Source organism: Lagenorhynchus albirostris, chromosome 3 (assembly GCF_949774975.1).
Source record: "Lagenorhynchus albirostris chromosome 3, mLagAlb1.1, whole genome shotgun sequence".
In the NCBI taxonomy this organism is placed as follows: Eukaryota; Metazoa; Chordata; class Mammalia; order Artiodactyla; family Delphinidae; genus Lagenorhynchus; species Lagenorhynchus albirostris.
In genome coordinates, this window is record NC_083097.1 from 94836101 (window position 1) to 94857214 (window position 21114).

At 40.4% G+C, this 21114-nt stretch overlaps 1 protein-coding gene across 20 annotated transcripts in view; it reads left to right on the forward strand.

Moving 5' to 3' along the window:
- Positions 1 to 21114, forward strand: part of AP3S1 (adaptor related protein complex 3 subunit sigma 1) — a 181746-nt gene that overhangs the window by 68751 nt on the left and 91881 nt on the right. For 2 of the 20 annotated variants that reach the window (XM_060143420.1, XM_060143441.1), the window contains one exon: positions 537 to 1254. The exons of 16 other annotated variants lie outside the window; for them this stretch is intronic. In XM_060143420.1, the coding sequence (XP_059999403.1) occupies positions 537 to 665 (129 nt within the window). In that variant the 3' untranslated portion in view covers positions 666 to 1254. Of the gene's footprint in view, positions 1 to 536; positions 1255 to 5047; positions 5153 to 6170; positions 6259 to 21114 lie in introns of those variants that run through there. 2 more of the 20 variants (XM_060143440.1, XM_060143439.1) reach the window with 2 other exon arrangements.

Genomic DNA, 21114 nt, shown 5'->3' on the forward strand with positions numbered 1-21114 from the left:
AATTTTTAAAAACTTCATTGTTTTGAAATGTTTTAAGGGCTTAGCCCTAAGAAACTAAACGAACATGATTTACTACTTTCAGTTTTTATTTCACAGCATATATGAATAATAAATGACAGTTGAAAAGCAAAAACCCAAAATCTATCACAGTTGTTGCAAGAGATGTCTAATAAGGAAGCTAATGTAAAATATGCTTTATGCTTATATCATAAGTCAGTTAAATCAAAATATAGGTGAAGATCTAGCTTTGTCATTTGAATATTGTGTGTGATGTTTCCGTAGCACAGGTTAATTTGTATTTAAATCTTTACATTGTTATCATTGCATGTATTCACTGTATTTTTTAAGGTGTCAACTGTTTTCTCTTTATAGATTAGTATTTCAAAGTAACCATTCCATACCAATTCAAACTACCATCTGGTCTCTAAGCTTGTTTTATGAAACTCTTTTATCATTGTCCTCCAGCTTTAGTGTTTTTTGATGGGCTACACCTGAGCTGTACATTTTCTTTTTCTTTTATTTGCTTCTGTATACAGGCTGGCTTAGCGGGAGCTCCAGCCCGTGCTGTATCAGCTGTAAAGAATATGAATCTTCCTGAGATCCCAAGAAATATTAACATTGGTGACATCAGTATAAAAGTGCCAAACCTGCCCTCTTTTAAATAAAAAATTTAAAAGGCCACTCCCAGGTAAAATCCGGGGGAAATGTCATCTAAGTTTACCATGCAGTTGTTTACCAAAAATAGAGGAGGAGAGGCTTAACTTTTGCTCTTGGATTTAAGTCAAGGTACTGTATAGAAGTTATGTAAAATCAGTATGGAAGTTCATTGTTGCTTTTCTTGTTCAGTGATTTTGAAGAATTTGAGTAGTTACAGTGTGATTTTTTTCTTTATTTTCTAAACTGCATTCCTATGGCCACCTAAGGCATGCCTCTATGTATTGGCTACTACAGTATTTTGAAAAGTGTTTGGGACATTTCTTTAAATTATGTATAACCCAAAATGTTGGTGTTTTGTATGGATCACAAATACAGCATTCCTTAATTCTTTCTGTTATTTGTCAGAATTGTTATTTAAAGAACGAAGTATGTATTGCATGAAAACATTATGACCTTTTTCTCTTAGTTTAAATAAACTCCAAGGTAACTGGACTTCTAAAGCACCATTCTGTTTGCCTGGTATCTACTTTAGCAATAATTTTTTTTACGACCCTCTGACTCAACGAAGTAAATAAAAATATATTTTATCACTGTTAAGCAGCTGTTAATGTTGATTTATTTAATTTATACTTACATTTTTAATATTCAGAACCTCATTATTCTAAAACTCAATTATTTCACAAGTCAAGAGTAGTGTATCTCATAGTATATTGTGTAGGATGAGATCTGGAGTGGGAGATGACAAATCTTTTTCTAAAATCCATATTGAGAAATTGCAAAATCTGTTTTATACACATAGGTTTAAGTCTTGCATCTGATCCCTTCTTGCTGAGATGATGAAAAATAATTTCATAGCAAATACTTAGTTGCTTTTGAACACAAAACCCTTTGGGGCCCCACTTGTTTCATCCCAAAGTCAAAACTTTCTTAAGTCCTAATACTCTCATATTCTGGTTTCTCATAATTTGCCCACATTTTCTTATTTAATCTTTTCTTGGGATCCATGAGTGGGATTCTTCTTCCAGTTAGACTAAGGTTTTCCTTCTAGTTCTAGTCCTCCCTCCCCAAATATTATTTTTTGAAACATTTCCTTAGATGTGTGGCATGTATGAATTTTACTCCAAGTTCTGGGGTGTAAGAAAAGTCACTATTTTTTCTAAATAAAATTAATCTGACTCTAAGCCCCATCCTACTGAGGCAACAGGAAACTCAGTCTGTGATTATTGGGATTTCCATCAGTTCAGAGACGTATAAAAGTCCTAGAGGAAGGTTGTGCAAAGCAGAACATGCAGGGAGGTCCCTGGTCTTCAGTCATTTGAATGTGCCAGGTGAACAAGTCCCTGTCCTCATGGACATATATGCAGTACCACACTTTTCTCTTTTCCCTTTTTTTGGGGGTGGGGGTGGATTACGGAAAGATTTAAGTTTTGATTTGGTTAGAACGTACCAAAATTAGGGAAACTTCTGGGCCGGATCATACTCTAACCTCAAGAAATAGTCAAAAGGGTTTCATCTTTTACTATATTCTAGTATGAAAAAGAAAACCCAGTCATGTGCAAATGACAGAAGTAGGCAAGTCATAGGAAACTAAATCTCAGTGACCACTAAATATGTAGAGATGCTTAATCTCACTAGTAGCCAGGGAATGCAAGTTTAAAGGACAATTAGATTTTATTTTCACTTGTCATATTAGCAAAAATTAGAAGGGGTGACAGTATCCAGTGTTGGAGAGGATGTGAGGAATAAGAACTGTCATACATTGCCCGTGGGAATGTAATTTACTGTAACTTAAAAAAAAAAAAGAATATGCCAAGTTCTGTGAAAATTTTTAAAAATCAAAAATACACATCATACATGTGCTGTGACTCACTTTGGGAACTCTCTATTCTCTTAGCATTCCCGGGTATCTTTATATACAAAGGTCATTATTTCATCAACTTTTTAAAACAAAATAATAATAAACTGGAGATATCTTAAATGCCCACCAGTAAGGAAATGTTGAATACATTATTGTAACTACCACACTAGTTGTAATAGCAAAAGACTGGAATGACCCAAATGTCCATTAGAAGGAGATTGGTTGAAAAGCTGGATTACATCCACATTATGGAGTCCTATGAAGCTATCAAAATGAAAAATAACTCTCTGTATTGCTGAAAATTGATCCCTAGAATAAAATGTTAAGTGAAAAAAAATCAAGATGGAAAAAAGTATATTGATGGTGTGTGTATTAGTCAGGGTTCTCCAGAACCAGTAGTAGTAGTAGTAGTAGTAGTAGTAGTAGTAGTAGTAGTAGTAGTAGTATGTGTGTGTGTGTGTGTGTGTGTGTGTGTGTGTGTGTGTGTGCGTGTAATGAGATTGACATTTAACTCAGTAGACTGAGTAAAGCAGATTGCCCTTCTTAATGTGGGTGGGCCTCATCCAATCAGTTGAAGGCCTGCATAGAATAAAAGGGCTGACCCTCATCCAAGTGAGAAAGAATTCCTCCTGCCTGACTGCCTTCAAACTGGGATGTTGGCTTTTTCCTGCCTTCAGTCTTGAACTGAAACATGGGTTCATCCTGTGTATCAAACCTGCCAGCCTTCAGACTGGAACTATACCATCAGCTCTCCTGGTTTTCCAGCCTTCAGATCTGGACTGGGACTCCATCTTAGGCTCTCTGGGTCTCCAGCTTGTCAACTCACCCTGCAGACCTTGAGACTTATAAGCTTCCATAATCACAGGGGCGCATTCCTTATAATAAATCTTTTTAAATAAAATCATCAGGTTGGTGATTTTGTTTAAATAAGAGATTTATTATAAAACTCAAAGTCTGAAGGCAGGAAAGTGCCAACGTCCAAGCTTGAAGGCAGTCAGTCAGGAGGAATTTCTCATACTTGGACAGAGGTCAGCCTTTTAATTCTATTCATGCCTTCAACTGTGTGAGTCCCATCCACATTATGGTGGGCAATCTGCTTTACTCAGTTTACTGATTTAAATGTTACTCTCAACCAAAAACACCCTCACAGAAACACCCAGAATGTTTGACCAAATGTCTGGGCACGCGTGTGCCCCAGTCAAGTTGACACACAAAGTTAACCATCACAGTATTCTATCAGTTATCTAAGAAAAAGGGAGAGTGAGTGGTGTGTGTGTTGTGTGTACTTCTAAATGAAAGGATAAACCATATATATATACACACATACATACATACACATATATACAACATATATATTATATATATAGTGAGAAGGAGGAAACGGCAGAAGTGTGGGGATAGAAGCTAGACTTTTTGGAATGTACCTTGTTTTGAAATCTTGTAAATATTTTAAGTAATTAGTAATCAAACTTAAATTTTAAAGAAGTAACCCCTAAAAATTAAAAAGCAAAGCAGATAAATTGAAATATGTGATGAGTTGGTGGCATAATCAGCCAAAGGGAAACTGCTTCACATGACTTTAAAACTCTTGACTGTACACCACTAAAGACTAAAAGACCTTCCCTGCCCACCCCCCAAATTAAATTGTTTTCTGTAATCCTGGTATTGGTGATACTTTAAAATTCCGAGGCTGTTCATGTGGACTCTGGGGTAAAGCAGAGGAGAAGGTGCCTCGGTGCCTGCAGTGGATGCTCTGGCATGCATCCTTTAGGACAGAAGCACTCATTTCCTCAGCTGCTGGCAGTGTTGGTGGCTAAGAGCACTCAGCTGAGTTGCTGAGAATTGCCACCAGCTGAAGGGAGCTACTTCGCCTGAAGTCACGACTCCTCAACAAAGACATCCTACATCCAAGTTATAAAAGCCCAGCCCACTTGGCTGAGGCAGGACAACTCGGAAAGGCCATCCCAGCTCCAGTGCTACCCATGGGATCAGCTAAAGCCTTTGTCATGACTGCATTGCAGTTTAACTCTTCCCTCTGCCTCATCCTACTTCCTTTAGATTTCAGGCTTTGAGCCCAATGGCATATCACAGTGATTAGCTTGCATCCAAATCACTGTCTCAGTCTGGTTTTCAGGGAAGCCCATCTAAAACAGTTAGAGCCAAGAATGGTCTGAGGAAGCAGATTCCAAAATGAGATTTTGGAGCTAGACCATCCACTGGCAGGCTGGCAACAGAAGACCATGTTACTGGTGGCAGGTGGAGCATGGTTCACCACTAGCGTGCCATAGCAGTGTAATTGTTGAAACTTTCACTGATGGTGAACTGGGAATGCCTTGGTAGGGACAGTGTCTCAGGCATTTGAGAAATATAAGAGAACTAGTAATTATGAAGAGTATGGAATTGGATGGCTGTTCTTACAGGCATTCATTCCATTAGAGAAATGCTGAGGGTGATTAATTACCAATTAAAGGCTATGTATGAAGACCAGAAGGGCTTCTTAACAACGTATAAAAAGACTTTCATCTCTTGCAGCTGGAGGACAGAAAAAGCTGAGGATCAGGCCCAGGCCTTAACTGTAAGATTGGCAAAGTTCAAGAGAAGATTGGATTCCAGCCTCATCATGTCTGCTAAGCCAAGGTCAGGGCAAAAGTCTTGGATACGGACCTACAGAAGTAGCCCACTTCTTCCCGTTAAGCTACCACTCACTCAGTCCCTTCCTCCTCCTTGCTTGGAGAGGATGCAGAAGCTTCTGCCTTGCAGGTTAACATGCACCCTCCTCAGGATTTGCCTCCCCTGCTGTGATCACCAAGCCAGTCGGGTCGAGACACAACATAATTGGGCCAGGGAAGTGCTAGGGCTGCCAAAGTTGTTGCAGAACCTTGCCAAAATAAACCTGGAAGAGCCAAGAGAATATATTTGGGCCTGGATCCTGAGGGTTCTGGCTTAAGGGGGAAGGAACATAAAGCTGGATGAGGGAGAGTGTTTTATATGTAAGCTCTCCAATGAGAGAACATTTAACACTGGCGGGGACCTGAGGAGACAGTGCTGACACACTGCTAGGGTAGTTCTTGGAAGCTTGGAGAAAGGCTGAGCCACTACAGTTGGCCCAGCTAAGTGAAGTATAACAGAACCTCCAAGCAGACAAGGGGAAGAAGAGATTACAAACCTTAGAGAAGTGTGTGGGCTAAAGTGAATATACTGTGTAAGGCAAGACAGCCTGGAAGTTCCTCCATTTACCAAAGCAGTAAGGAATATGTCACTGTTTATAGGGACACTGGCATCATTTAGGAACTCAGTAGTGACTGTCTTCTGAAGGCCAGGACTTAATAGTAGGAAATGCTGCCACAGAGCTGGGTGCCCTGATAACAGTGGGGATGATGAGATCATGAAATAATAGATGCCAGGTTGTGGCACTTAACCAGGAGGTGCATAGTGGGTTAATTATCTTAATGAACTGCAGGGTCAGAGTGGCAACCAAAGATCCTGATCCACAGTGAGCTATAGAGATGGTTAATGGAACGAAGCTTCGGTAGATACAAGGTAGATGGTCAGCCAGTAAGGGCGTTGCCCAATCTAGATAATCTAAAGAAGTAAAAAATGGATGATCAGGAGATTGAGAGCAGCCACCACAATAAAATCATTACTTTTGTTCCAGTTTCTGGTCCTGAGCCAGTTCTCAGACCCAGAACTCATTGATTGACAGAAGGACCAAATCTCCAGGAGGAAGGACCCTGCACACCATGGCAAGTGCATATTATTAATGATTTTTCAACTACTTCCTTAAAGGGACTTATTTACTTGGATAACCATACACTGGGAAATGGAAAATACCCAATGTTTTGAGGATTTTGGGGCACAGTTTCCAAGCTGACACTGTTAACTAGGGACCAAATATCATCATTTGGTTCCTGCCCCCATTACAGTGGGAGCATATGGGGGCTAGGTAATAAATTTAGTCCTGGCCCAGATATAGCTCATAGTGAGTCTGCCAGGTCTACAAATCCACCTATTGGTTATTTTTCCCCATACGCGAATATAACTGGCATGGACAGTTATCTGTGGCATAAGAGCTATTATAGAAAGAAAGACTTAAGTGGAAGCTTTGCAATTGCCCCCATACTCACAGCCAAGATAGGAAATAAATGATATTGCGTCTTGGGGAGGAGAGAGATTAGTATGACACTTAAAGACCTAAAAGATTTTAAAATGGTGGCCTCCATCACATACCCATTTATTGACCAGTTCCCTACAGGTGGATCCTGGAGGATGACAGTGGACTACTGCAAACTGGACCAAGTTGTAGCTCTAATTGTAGGTGTTGTACCAGATGTGGTATCTTTGTTAGAGAAGATTAACAAGGCCTCAGATAGATGGTATATGGCCATTGATCTGGTAAATGCCGCCTTCTCCATCCCTGTTAGGTGGGAGGACCAGAAAGTTCACATTATGGATACACAGCAGTGTACTATGAATATTAACTCGCCCTCAGAACATAACGTAGTCAGAAAGGATCTGGGTCATCTGGATATACTATGACATTGGTCCACATTTTGATAACATTGTGTTACTTGAACTGGATGAACAAGGAGTTGCAAGCACATCGAAGCCTTTGGTAAGATACATGCCCTCCATGGGTGGATGATAAGCCCTGTGAAGATTCAGGGCCCTACCACATCAGTGAAGTTTTTAGGGATCCGATGATCTAGGATATGCCAACCTATCCCTTTCAAAGTAAAAAACAAAGTATTGTATTTCACAGCTCCCCCACTCAGAAGCAAACACAGAGGTTGGTGGGAGTCTTCAGGTTCTGGAGGCAGCCTATTTTATACTGGGAACACTATTTCAACCAATTCATACAAACAGCTTCTAGATTTGAGTGAGACGCAGAGCAGGAAAGGGATCTGCAGCAGGTCCAGCCTGCAATGTAAGTGTCCCTCCCCCTTGAACCATACTCCCTGACAGACCCAATGATATCAGAGCTGTTAGTTATGGCAAAAGATGCCATGTGCTGCTTATGGCATGCCCCAGTTGAACAATTACAACATAAACCCCATTGCAGTCAGACAGTGCCACCTGTAGTGGAAAACTACACGTAATTTGAAAAACAGTTCCTCGGGTACTCCTGGGCCCTGGTTGAGACAAGCATCTGATCATAGAAGTGATCATACATCCAGAACTGAGCTGGGTTCTGTCAGAGTCACAAAATCATAAGGTTTGGCAGAACTAGCAACAATCTGTAGTAAGATGCAAGTGATAACATGGGAAAGAATGGAGCCAGAGGGCATAAGTAAGCTGCACAACTCCTGATTCCAATTTCATTCTCCACTGTTGACCACTGCCTCTCCTTCAGCTCCAGGGAAAGATAATAGTGTGGAGAAATCCAGTGGGCAGAACTTTGGGTTATATACGTGGGCATCCACTCTATGTGAAGATAAAAGTGGCCCAAGGACTCACAGGCAATACCTAATGACTTGGTTGGTTAGCCAAAGTCTTGGAAGGAGAAAGATTGGAAGATCAAGGACAAGGTTTGGGGAAGAGGCATGTGGATAGACCTATATAGGAATAAGCATGAAAATATGAAGATTTTTGAATCATGTGTTACCTATAGAAATCATCTGAAGAGACACTATACTGCCAAATAGAATGACTCAGCACAGTATTATTGTGCTTCTGTTATTGGCCTCAGTGTTGATACAATGGGAGCTGGAATGGAGTATCCAGGGATTGAGGGCTACACGTGGGCCCAGCAGCATGAACTCCTACTCGTCAAGGCTGATTTAGCTACTGCTTGTGTCAAATGTCCTAACTACCAGTAACAGAGACCAATGCTGAGACCCTGATACAGCACCTTCCCTTGAGGAGACCAAGCAGCCACTTGGTGGCAAGCATTTAATTTTGGGCCCCTTCGATTTTAGAAAGGGGAGTGAATTAATCCTGATCGAATTGACACATATTCTGGATATGAGCTTTTGTTTCTTGGCTGCATGACCTCAACCAACATCGCTATGGAAGGATTTACAAAGGGTTTGATCAACCTACATGGGAGCCCACATAGCATCACAAAGGACCAAGGAATCTACCTTCCAGTAAAGGAAGTGCTGCAATGAATGCAGAACCATGAGATGAACTGACCTTGTTATATGCTGCCCAACTGAAGCTGCTGGACTGATAGGGAGAGTAATGGTCTTTTAAAAAGGCGTACCTGAGGCACTAGGTGCCTAAATTGACAACCGTTATATGGTGCTCTGTTCCCAACAAGTAGACCACAGGGGTCCAGGCACCAAGGGGTAGAAGTAGGAGTGGCTCGACTTACACCACTCCCAGTGACCCACCAGGGGAATTTGTGTCACAAACTCTAGGATCTATGGTACAGAGGTCTTGGATCCCAGAAATGCTTCCTCCAGGGGTGCAACAAGAGTTGTATTCACCTTTAATCTACAGCAGCCCTCCATTCATTTCAAGATGCTCATATCAAAAGATCTTGTTGGCAAGGAAAAGAGTCCTTATCCTCCATAGCTTATTGAAGTCTGACCAAAATAAGTGTCTTTCAGAGCACCAAAAATAATAGCTGTCATGACTCGTGTAGTGAAAATCACAGCTATTTGGGAGATAGGTTTCATTAGGACTCTGTTGCTGGTGTTGCAGCTGCTGACTTAGCACAGCTCACTCAGTGTGATTCCAAAATCAGATGTTAAAATATATATATATTTTGTGTGTGGAGAGGGAGAGAGAGATCAAACTGAAGAGTAACCAGTTATTGCAGGTGAAGAAGAGGTGTGGTTACTACCCATGTAAGATCACAGAAATCGGAGAACATAACTTCTATGTCAGAATTACCTTCTGTAATAGATCGATACCTAAGAATTGATAGGGAGTGACGTCAGCATCATAGCAACGTAAGATGTTGCTGTTTTCTCTCCCCGCTTTTTAGCAATTAATTAGACATCTCTCCATGAACAAAAGTGCCTCGTGGGGAGCTGTGGGACCTACTACCCTACACCAAGGGACCTGGGAGGACTTTCACCTACTTGTGCTTCCAAAAATAGACAAACAGACATGGTAAGGGCTGCAGACCCAAGGGAGTCAGCAAGCCTGCCCCACAACCTGCTCACTCCAGTAGGGGAAAAACTTGGTGAGTACTGGCCTATTCAGATACCCAGGAGCAAGAGGATTTTGTACAAGTCCAGCCTGCCTGAGGGGAGATACCAGTACACCATTAAGACGGGAAGGATAAGAGTTTGTACACAGTGGAGAGGAAGGGACTCTACCAGAGCCCCCTTCCCCATGCAGGGCAATGCCTACATAGGGCTAAGCTGTCAAGTATTGGTGACCTCTCCTGTGGAGGAGGTGGAAAGCTGTGAGTGAGTGCCCAGCTAGCCCAGTTTTGTGGGTTACAGCCAGAGAAACCCATTTCTCTCCAGCAGCACCCAGAGTACTGAGGTGGGACCTCCATGACTGGGGAGAGGAGGATAAAGGGAAGGAAGCAGATAAGAATATCAAAAGGCATTAAGGAGGTTCCTGCTGACTACTTCAGCACTTCAGCAGGAAGTCACCCACAAGCTTTCGGGATTATCCCACTGGAAAATCCTACCACTGGGTCCATGGGCACCCCCATCACCTGGAGTGCTAAACCCACACTCCTAACCGTGCCCGTCCTCCCCCCACCATTCTGTGGATGGATCCTTATGGGTGCTCCAGAGTACAGAGATGAGAGAGCAGGTCCAGTAATCAGAGTGCTCTTAGAAAAATGGACCAGGGAGAAACTACAAACTAGAGCTGTAGCACCACCTTCTGGAAGACATAAGAGGTTTCCAGCAGTCAGCCTGGTGAGTTATAAGAGTAAGAAAAGATGTAAAATCTTAAGAATTCTGCCACCTCAAGAGGGAACAGGAGAGTTGAGCAGGTCTACCCTCAAAAGTTGAAGAAACCCCAGATATAGCAGCACCAGTGATCACTGCCCCATCTGAAGGCAACCAATAAAGATTTAAGGAGTTGTCTTCTACTTCAGATGGAAAAACAGCAACACAAAAATATAAGGAACCTGAAAAACCAAGAAAATATTTCACCCCTAAAATGAATAATTCTCCAACAACTGAGCTCACAGCTACGGAAAACTGATCTAGCTGATAAAGAATTCAGAATAGCTGTTTGAAGAAATTCAGTGAACTACAAGAAAACACAGAAAGATAGTTCAGTGATATTAGGGGGAAAATACATGAACAAACAAAATGAAATCTTGACCAAAGAGATAGAAATCATAAAAAACAACCAAACAGAAATTCTGGAGCAGGAGAGTGAATGAAAAGATTACAATAAAGAGCATGGGTAGCAGACTAGATGGAAAATAGAATTAGTGACTTAGAAGGTAGGAATTTAGAAACAACATGGAAGTGAACAAAGAAATATAATAAAAAAGAGCAAAGAAAGCCTGAATGATCTATGGAACTCAATCAAAGGGCAAATATTAGAATAGTAAGTGTTTCAGAAGGAGAAGAGATAGAGAAGGGGACAGAGTTTATTTAAAGAAGTAATAGCTGGAAACTTCCCAAATGTGGGGAACGACTTGGACATCCATGTTCATAAAGCTAGTAGATCACCAATTTACAAATGTAGGCATAAACAGAAGGAAAAAAGAAACAGTGGAAATACAAAACAACCAGAAAGAAATCATTAGGATGGCAATAGTAAGTCTTTACATATCTTTAATTACTCTAAGTGTAAATGAATTGAATTCACCAAGCAAAAGACACAGAGTAGCTGAATGGATAAAAACACAAAACCCAACTTTATGCTGCCTACCGGAGACTCACTTCAGCTTTCAGGACACACATAGGCTCAAAGTAAAGGGATGGAAGAAGATACAAGGAGAAACTCAAAAGAAGTAGAATAGCCATAGTTATATCAGACAAAGCAGGCTTTAAGCCAAAAACTGTAACAAGAGACAGGGTCATTATATAATGATAAAGGTGTCAATACATCAAGAAGATATAGCAGTCATAAATATACACACCAAACATTGGAGCACCTAGATATATTAACCAAATACTAAAAGGTCTGAAGGGAGAAAGAGACAACAAATGCAATAATAGATGTCAATACCCCACTTTCAGCAGGGGCTAGATCATCCAGACAGAAAATCCACAAGGAAATGTTGGAATTGAACCATATTTTAGACCAAGTGGACCTAATAGACATATATAGAACATTCCATCCAGCAGCAGAAAATACATTCTGGTAAGTTCACACAGAACATTCTCCAGATAAATCATGTGAAAGGACAAAAACAAGTCTTGGCAAATTTAAGAAGATTGAAATCATACCAACTATTTTTCCAACCACAGTGGTATAAAATTAGAAATCAATAACAAAAGGAAAGCTGGAAAATCTACAAATATGTGGAAACTAAACAACACACTTCTGAACAACCAATGGGTCGAAGGAGAAATCAAAAGGGAAATAAAAAAATATCTTGAAACAAACAAAAAAGGAAACACAACATACCAAAACCTATGGGATGCTGCAAAAGCAGTACTGAGAGGGAAGTTTATAGCAAGAAATGCATACATTAAGAAATTAGAAAGATCTCAAATAAATAACCTAACTTTACATCTCAAAGAACTAGAAAAAAAAGCAAATTAATCTTAAAGTTAACAGAAGGAAGGAAATAATAAAACCAGAGTGGAAATAAGTAAACACCAGAAAAAAACAATAGGAAAGATCAATGAAACTAAGTGCTGGCTTTTGAAAAAGATAAAATGTACAAACCTTTAACTACACTAAAGAAACCTTTAGCTAGACCAAGAAAAAAAAAAAAAAGACGCAAATAAGTTAAAATCAGAAATGCAAGAGCAGATGTTACAACTGATACTACAGAAATACCAAAGGTCATAAGAGACTACTATGAACAATTATATGCCAACAAATTAGACAGCCTAGATAAATTCCTAGAAACACATGCCTTCCAAGACTGAATCAGGAAGAAATAGAAAATCTGAATGGCCCAGTTACTAGTAATGAAACTGAGTTAGTAAAAACAAAACAAAATAAAACAAAACAAAACAAAAACCCTCCCAACAAACAAAACTCCAGTACTGGAGGGCTTCACAGAGGAATTCTACCAAATATTTAAAGAAGTCCTAACACCTATTCTTCTCAAACTATTCCAAAAAATTGAAGAGGAGGGAGCACTTCCAGACTCATTACATGAGGACAGCATTAGCCTGATACCAAAGCCAGATAAGGACACTACAAGACAAGAAAACTATAGATCATTATTCCTGATGAATATAAATACAAAAATTCTCAACAGAATATTAGCAAAGTGAATTCATGAACACACTGAAAGGATTATACACATGACCAAGTAAGATTCATCCCCCTAGGATGTGAGGATGGTTCAACATACGTAATTCAATAAATGTCTTACACCACATTAATAGAATGAAAGATTAAAATCACATGATCATCTCAATAAATGCAGAGAAAGCACTTGACAAAATACATCTTTTCATGGTAAAAACCCTCAACAGATTGGTTATAGAAGGTACATACTTCAGCATAATCAAGACTATATGACAAATCCACAGGTAACATTATAATATTATACTTAATGGAGAAAGATTGAAAGCTTTTCTTCTAAGATCAGGAAGAAGACAAGTATATCCACTCTCACCTCTCTTGTTCAGTATAGTACTGGAAGTCCTAGCTAGAGCAATTAAGCAAGATAAAGAAAGAAAAGTCATCCAAATCAGAAAGGAAGAAGTAAAATTGACATTATTTTCAGATTATATGATTTTATATATAGAAAATTACAGAGACTCTATGAAAAAATTGTTGGGACTAATCAACAAAGTCAGTTAAGTTGCAGGATGTAAGATTAACATACAGAAATCAGGTGCATTTCTATAAACTAAAAATCTGAAGAGCTGAGAAAGAAATGAAAACTGTCCCTTTTACAATAGCTTCAGAAACAATAAAATGCCTAGGAATAAATTTAATCAAGGAAGTCAAAGATTTGTAGAATGAAAACTCCAAGACTTTGTTGAAGGAAACTGAAGAAGACACAAACAATTGGAAGTTTGTGGATTGGAAAAATTAAAATTGTTAAAAAGTCATCTATGTTCTGACTGTTTATTTTTCACCATTGCTAGAGTATAGTGCACTTTGATTTACTTTTATGTCACTAATTAGCATCTTTTTACATTTTTCTTGGCTGTGTTGGATCTTTGTTGCTGCACGTGGGCTTTTTCTCTAGTTGTGGCAAGTGGGGACTACTCTTCGTTGCGGTGCGTGGGCTTCTCATCGCAGTGGCTTCTCTTGTTGCAGAGCGCGGGCTCTAGGCGCACGGGCTTCAGTAGTTGTGGCTCACGGGCTCTAGAGTGCAGGTTCAGTAGTTGTGGCACACAGGCTTAGTTGCTCTGCGGCATGTGGGATCTTCCCGGACCAGGGATCGAACCCGTGTCCCCTGCATTGGCAGGAAGATTCTCAACCACTGTGCCACCAGGGAAGTCCCAGAATCTTTTCATTTCAACTTGAAGAATCCTTTCAGCATTTCTTATAAGGCAGGTCTAGTGGTGATGAATTCCCTCAGTTTTTGTTTGTCTGGGAAAGTATTTCTCCTTCATATCTGAAGGGTAACCCCTGGATAAAGTATTCTTGGCTGGCAATTTTTACCTTTCAGCTCTTTGAATATGTATTTCACTCTCTCCTGTCCTGTAGCATTTCTGCTGAGAAATATGCTGATAGCCTAGTGGGAGTTCCTTTGTAGGTTACTTTCTTTTTTCCCCCTGGCTGCCTTTAAGATTCTATCTTTATCGTTGATTTTTGACAATTTCGTTATAATGTATCTTGGGAAGTTATTTTTGCATTGAGATAATAGGGTGTTCTATTAGCTTCTTGGACTTGTATGTCCAATTCCTTCCCCAGGGGTTGGACATTCTCAGCTCTTATTTCTCTAAATACACTCTCTGCTCCCTCCTTCCACTCTTCTCCTTCTGGTAGACCAATTATTCTTTTATTTGTTTTTCTCATCATATCTCATAGTTCTCATAGGGTTTCTTTACTTTAAAAAAATCTTAGTTTGTCTTTACTCTTCTGATTCATTTCTACGTTTCTATCCTGTGGGTCGCTAATTCCTCTTTGATCTTTCTGCATCTTTTCCTAAATTCTCTAATGTATTCGTTATCAGATTCATTGACTTTTTCAGCTCCAGAATTTTTGTCTGGTTCTTTTTTAAAATGTCCGTCTCGTTGGTAAATAACTCCTTCTATTCATTCATTTTACTCCTGAGTTCATTTAATTGCCTTTCTGAGTTTTCTTGTAGCTCATTGAATCTCTTCATAACAGCTGTTTTGAATTTTTTGTCAATTAGATTGCAGTATTCTGTGCCTTTGGGTTCAGTTGCTAGAGAATTATTTTTCTTTTTGTTATACCATATTACCATGATTTATCTTAGTGATGAAATGTGCCTCTGCTGTTGCATTTGAAATACCACACACCTTTCTTTACTTTGTTCAGTTTAACAGATGGGCAATTAGAAACTTCTGTTTTCCACACGGTGGCGCCGTTGGTCAAGCTTTTGGCTCCCTTTACCTGAACTAGCTCTGGGGTTGCACTTGGGAGCACCTGGTTAAAACAAACAAACAAACTGCATGGAAAAAGCTAGCAGCAGAGTAGGGTGTAGTGTGGGCTTAGCCCCTGGGGCTTTCTGGGTGCCCATTGCCCAGTAGGAAGTTCCTCAAGTTGGGGTTGAACCTCCTGCTGAGATCTTGAAGCCGGCAGCAGGGCACTTGTTCCTTAAATGGTCTTTGATATACTTGTCTGCCTCTTTTCCTTTCCTCCCCTCCACCCCCCTCAGTCACAGAGGTTTTTCCTCAGAAATCCATGCTGCTGGAGAGAAACAGATCCATCCTCCTGTGACCTGTGCAGCCCAGTGGTCAGTCACGCACACCCTTTTGCTCTCCACCTCCTCTGTGAGGGAAGTCACTATTGCTACTGCTGGGAAAGCCCAGAGCATGTCGTGTCACCCTGGGGAAGGAGGGCTGACTTCTTGAGATTCTCCTTCTCCTCTGCCTCCAAACTGGTCTCTCTCCTGGTCCAACGGCATGCCTGATTCTCCTGCTAGCCTGTCTGGACTTCCACAAATTCTCTGTCTCCCTTGCATGTCTGCCTTGTTTTGCATTCATTAGTCTCCCTTCCCCTCCCCCACCCCACCCTCTGTGTTCTGCTGTAATGTGAAGAAGCACGTTTGTTTGGTTGTGAATAACTAATTTGTTGCAAATAAAAGGGGAAAGAAAAAAGGGACAACTCATGCCACCATGATGCTGACATCAACCCCCAACCCCAAAGCCATTCATAGATTCAACTCAATCCCTATTAAAGTTCTAATGACATTTTCCACAGAAATAGAAAAAAAAATCCTAAAAGTTGAGTGGAATCACAAAAGACCAAAGCAATCATGAGAAAGAAGAACAAAAGCAGAGGCATCACACTTCCAGATTTCAAACTGTATTACAAAACTATAGTAATTAACAGCATGGTACTGACATAACAATAGACACATAGACCAATGCAACAGAATCAAGAGCCCATAAATAAAGCCCTGCCTGTACAGTCAACTAATATTTGACAGGGGAGCCAAGAAAAACCAGTGGGGAAAGGACAGTCTCTTCAACAAATGGTGCTGGGAAAACTGGATAAGCACATGCAGAAAAATGAAACTGGACCCTTTCTCCAACCACTCACAAAAATTAAAATGGATTAAAGACTTAAACATAAGACCTGATATTATAAAATTCCTAGAAGAAAACACAGGGAATAAGCTCCTCAGTGTTGGTCTTGGCAATGGTTTTTGATACCAAAAGCACAAACAACAAAAGTGATAATTGACAAGTGGGACTACAACAAATTTTAAAGCTTCTGCACAGCAAAAGAAACAATCAGCAAAATGAAAAGGCAACCTACAGGATAAGAGAAAATATTTTCAAACTACATATCAGGTAAGGGGTTAATATCCAAAATATATAAAGAATTTATACAACTAAATAACAACAAAAAAAAAACCTGATTAAAAAATGAGTAGAAGAACATTAAGTATACATTTTTCCAAAGAAGACATCCAGATAGCCAACAGGTACACGAAAAGATGCTCAGCATCACTAATCATCAGGGAAATGCAAATCAAAACCACAATGAGGGAGAAAGTGGCCAAGATGGCAGAGTAGAAGGACCCTAAGCTCACCTTCTCTCATGAGCTCACCAAAATCACAACAATCTGCAGAACAACCATCAATGAAAAAGTCTGAAACCTACCAGAAAAGATCTACAACTAAAGATATAAAGAAGGAACCACAGCAAGACCAGTAGGAGGGGCAGAATAACAATATAATCAAATCCCATATAACCCTCCCCCCGCAACCCAGTGGGACAGCCACAAACTGGAGAATAATTATATTTCAGAGGATCTCCCACAGGAGTGAGAGTTCTAAGCCCCACATCAGGCCACCCCCAGCCCGGGGGTCCGGGGCTCTGGAAGAGGATCCCCCAGAGCATTTGGCTTCGAAGGCCAGCAGGGCTTCATTGCAGGAGCTCCACAGGATTGGGGGAAATAGAGACTTCACTCTTAACACGCGTGCACAGAATCTCATTCACACCAGGACCAAAGGCAAAAGCAGTAATTTCATAGGAATCTGGGCCAGATCTACCTGGTGGTCTGGAGGGTCTCCTGGGGAGGCAGGGGGGGGCGGCTGTGGCCCACCCTGTGGGCACAGGCACTGGTGGCGGATATATCAATAGTGGTTATCTGCATGAACTCCCCTCGAGGCTGACATCTTGCTTGGATCCTTAGCACCAAGATCTGGCCCCATCCAACAGCCTGTAGGCTCCAGTGCTGGGACACCTCAGGCCAAACAATTAACAGCCTATAGACCCAAACTGCAAAGGCAGGCCAGACATTACCCTGGGACCAGCTGGCCCCTGACCCTTGGGTGACAAGAGGAGAGTGCACTGCTGGGATGCATAGGACATCTCCTACAGAGGGACACTTCTCCAAGGTAGAGAAACATAACCTGCTATGTACATAAAAATACAAATAGAAATTTAGACCAAATGAGGCAATGGAGGAGTATGTTCCAGACAAACGAACAAGATAAAACCGCAGAAGAAGAACTAAGTGAAATGGACATAAGCAATCTACCTGAGACATATAGATCAGTGGAACAGGATAGAAAACCCAGAAATAAACCCATGCACTTATGGTCAATTAATCTACAACAAAGAAGGTAAGAATATACACTGGAGAAAAGACAGTCTCTTCAATAAGTCGTGCTGGGAAAACTGGATAGCCACATGTAAAAGAATGAAATTAGAACATTCTCTAGCACCATATACATAAACAAACTCAAAATGGATTAAAGACCTAAATGTAAGACCAAATAATAAAACTCCTAGAAGAAAACATAGGCAGAACACTCTTTGACATAAATTGTAGCAATAGTTTTTTGGATCCGTCTCCTAGAGTAATGGAAATAAAAACAAAAATAAAGAAATGGGACCTAATTAAACTTAAAAGTTTTGCACACAAAAGAAACCATAAATAAAATGAAAAGACAACCTAGAGAATGGGAGAAAATATTTGCAAACAATGCTACTGACAAGGGATTAATTTCCAAAATATACAAACAGCTCATACAGCTTAATATCAGAAAAACAAACAACTCAATCAAAGAATGCTCAGAAGACCTAAACAGACATTTCTCCAAAGAAGACATACAGATGGCCAACAGGCACATGAAAAGATGCTCAATATCGCTAATTATTAGAGAAATGCAAATCAAAACTACAGTGAAATATCACCTTACACCAGCCAGAATGGTTATCATCAAAAAATCTATGAACAATAAATACTGAAGAGGGTGTGGAGACAAGGGAACCCTCCTACACTGTTGATGGGCATGCAAATTAATGCAGCCACTGTGGAGAACAAACAGTATGGAGGTTCCTTAAAAAACGAAAAATAGAGTTATCATATGATCCAGCAATCCCACTCCTGGGCATATATCCAGAAGAGATGAAAACTCTGATTCAAAAAGATACATACTCCCCAATGTTCATAGCAGCACTGTTTATAATAGCCAAGACATGGAAGCAACCTAAGTGTCCATTGACCGATGAATGGATTAAGAAGATGTGGCATATATATATACACATATGTACACACACACACATACACACACACACACAATGGAATATTACTTGGCCATAGAAATGAATGAAATAATGCCATTTGCAGCAACATGGATGGACCTAGAAATTATTATACTAAGTGAAGTAAGTCAGACAAAGACAAGAATCATGTGATATATATATATAAAACTGAATCACTTTACTGTACATCTGAAACTAACACAACATTGTAAATTAACTATACTTCAATTAAAAAAAGAGGTTAAAGAAAACCACAATGAGTTATCAACTCACATCTGTTAGAATGGCTGTCATCAAGAAGGCAAGAGGTTAAGTGTTGGTGAGAGTGTGGAAAAAAATAATATACATACACACACACAATTATTCAGCCACAAGAAAGAAGGAAACCCTGCCATTTGCAGCCACATGGATCTTGAGGTATTATGCTAAGTGTGATGGGTCAGACAGAGAAAGACAAATACTAGGTATATCACCTGAATATGGAATCTAAAAAAAGCTGAATTCATAAAAACAGAGAAAATGGTGGTTACCGGTGCACGGTCTCAAGGCGTGCGGGTTTCAGTAGTTGTGGTTCATGGCAACTAAGCCCATGCGCCACAACTACTGAGCCTGTGCTCTAGAGCCCGCGTGACACAACTACTGAAGCCTGTGCGCCTAGAGCCCATGCTCCGCCACAAGAGAAGCCACCGCGATGAGAAGCCTGCGCGCTGCAACGTAGAGTAGCCCCCACTCGCAGCAACTAGAGGAAGCCCGTGCGCAGCAACAAAGACCCAACACAGCCAAAAAACACACAGATGCACACACACACACAAAAAACATGTTTTTGCTCTGGCGGAGGAAATACCTACAAGTACAGAAGGAGCCTGCCTGGCTGGTAAAGAATATTTTTCACTTTCAAGGGTCTGTTCTGCTTGGAACACTGCCTCTGGAACTTTCTCTTTTGGACACCTTCCTTAACTATTCAAGCTCCTGAATTTTGGTTTGCTAAGACCTCCTGGCTACTATTCCAACCTCCCCTGGGGTTGGGTAAAGGCTGCATATTGCAACACAGAAATTAAGATCAGAGTATTTTCCACAGTAAAGCTATCTTAGTTTCAGAAGGCAGGAATTCTAATTATTATGTATAAATCCCTCTTTGTAATGTATCGTCCACTTCCTGGAGTTTATTTTTATAAGTGCTTTCATGTTTCTATGGAACAAGAAGAGACAATAATACTCCAGCCACGGAACCATTTGTTCTAGAATTAACAATACATGTGGTATTTTTTTCCCTAAAGACCACCCCAAATATGAAGGCTAAAATAGATTATTTTCACAATCCACCGTTTACACTAAGCACAACCACTCCCTTCTCTATGTGTGTCACCACTGACCTCTATCCCAATGAGCTGGCCCTGTGAATGTGGCCTGGGCCTCCCTTAGAAAGTTAACCACTATTGGCTTTAATTAGATGTCCTTTCCTAAATATATGGTGTATTTTATACCAGTTCCTTGTAGAAACAACAGAAGGTAATTATTGACTGTTCCTTCTACCCTTAAGCTGCTTTCTGGTGCCCCACCATGGAACTTATAGAATTAGGGACACTTAAATTATGTTTAGAGTGAAAAACTTCTTAAACAGCTTTATAATGTGGAAGTCATTATCTTTTCAACTTTCAGTAGACCAATGCTAATTGTGTCCCATTCAGATGATTTTCAAATGTACTTTAACTCTGACTGTAGTAAAATCTAATAAAGCATAAAGATGACCAGATGAGGTACTTTGTAGTTTGGAAAGTTTGAAACAATTTGCAGGTGTGGCTGTTTAATTCACTGAGAGCAGCAGCCTGGAACAAGCCGCTGTGTGCCTAGAAGATCTTGTGCACATTTCACCAGTCACTGCTTTCCATTAATAAACTCTTCTAAATGCAGCTGTCATTTATCCCAAGCTGCTATGGTCTGAATTTGTCCCCCCGCAAAACTCACATGTTGAAATCTAACCCCACCCCGCGCCGTCTCCCGCAAGGTGATGTTATCGGGAGATGGTCCCTTTGAGAGGCACTTAGATCATGAGGGTGGAGCCTTCATGAGTGGGATCAGTGCCTTTATAGAGGAGGCTCCGCAGGGCATGCTCCCCTCTTCCGCCATGGGAGGATACAAGGGAAAGTCTGAAACCTGGAAGAGGAACCCCTCACTCGACCATACTGGCACTTTGATTCAGACTCCCAGCCTCCAGAACAGCGAGAAATACATTACTGTTGTTTATAAGCTACCAGTTTGTGGTATTTGTTACAGCAGCCCAAATGGACTAAAACATAAACGTAATTCACAAGAGTTTGTGAATGTTTTATGCCAGGTAGGAAAGGCATAATTTTGGACCACAGGACATGGTAAGGGAGAATAGGCCTGGAAAGGGC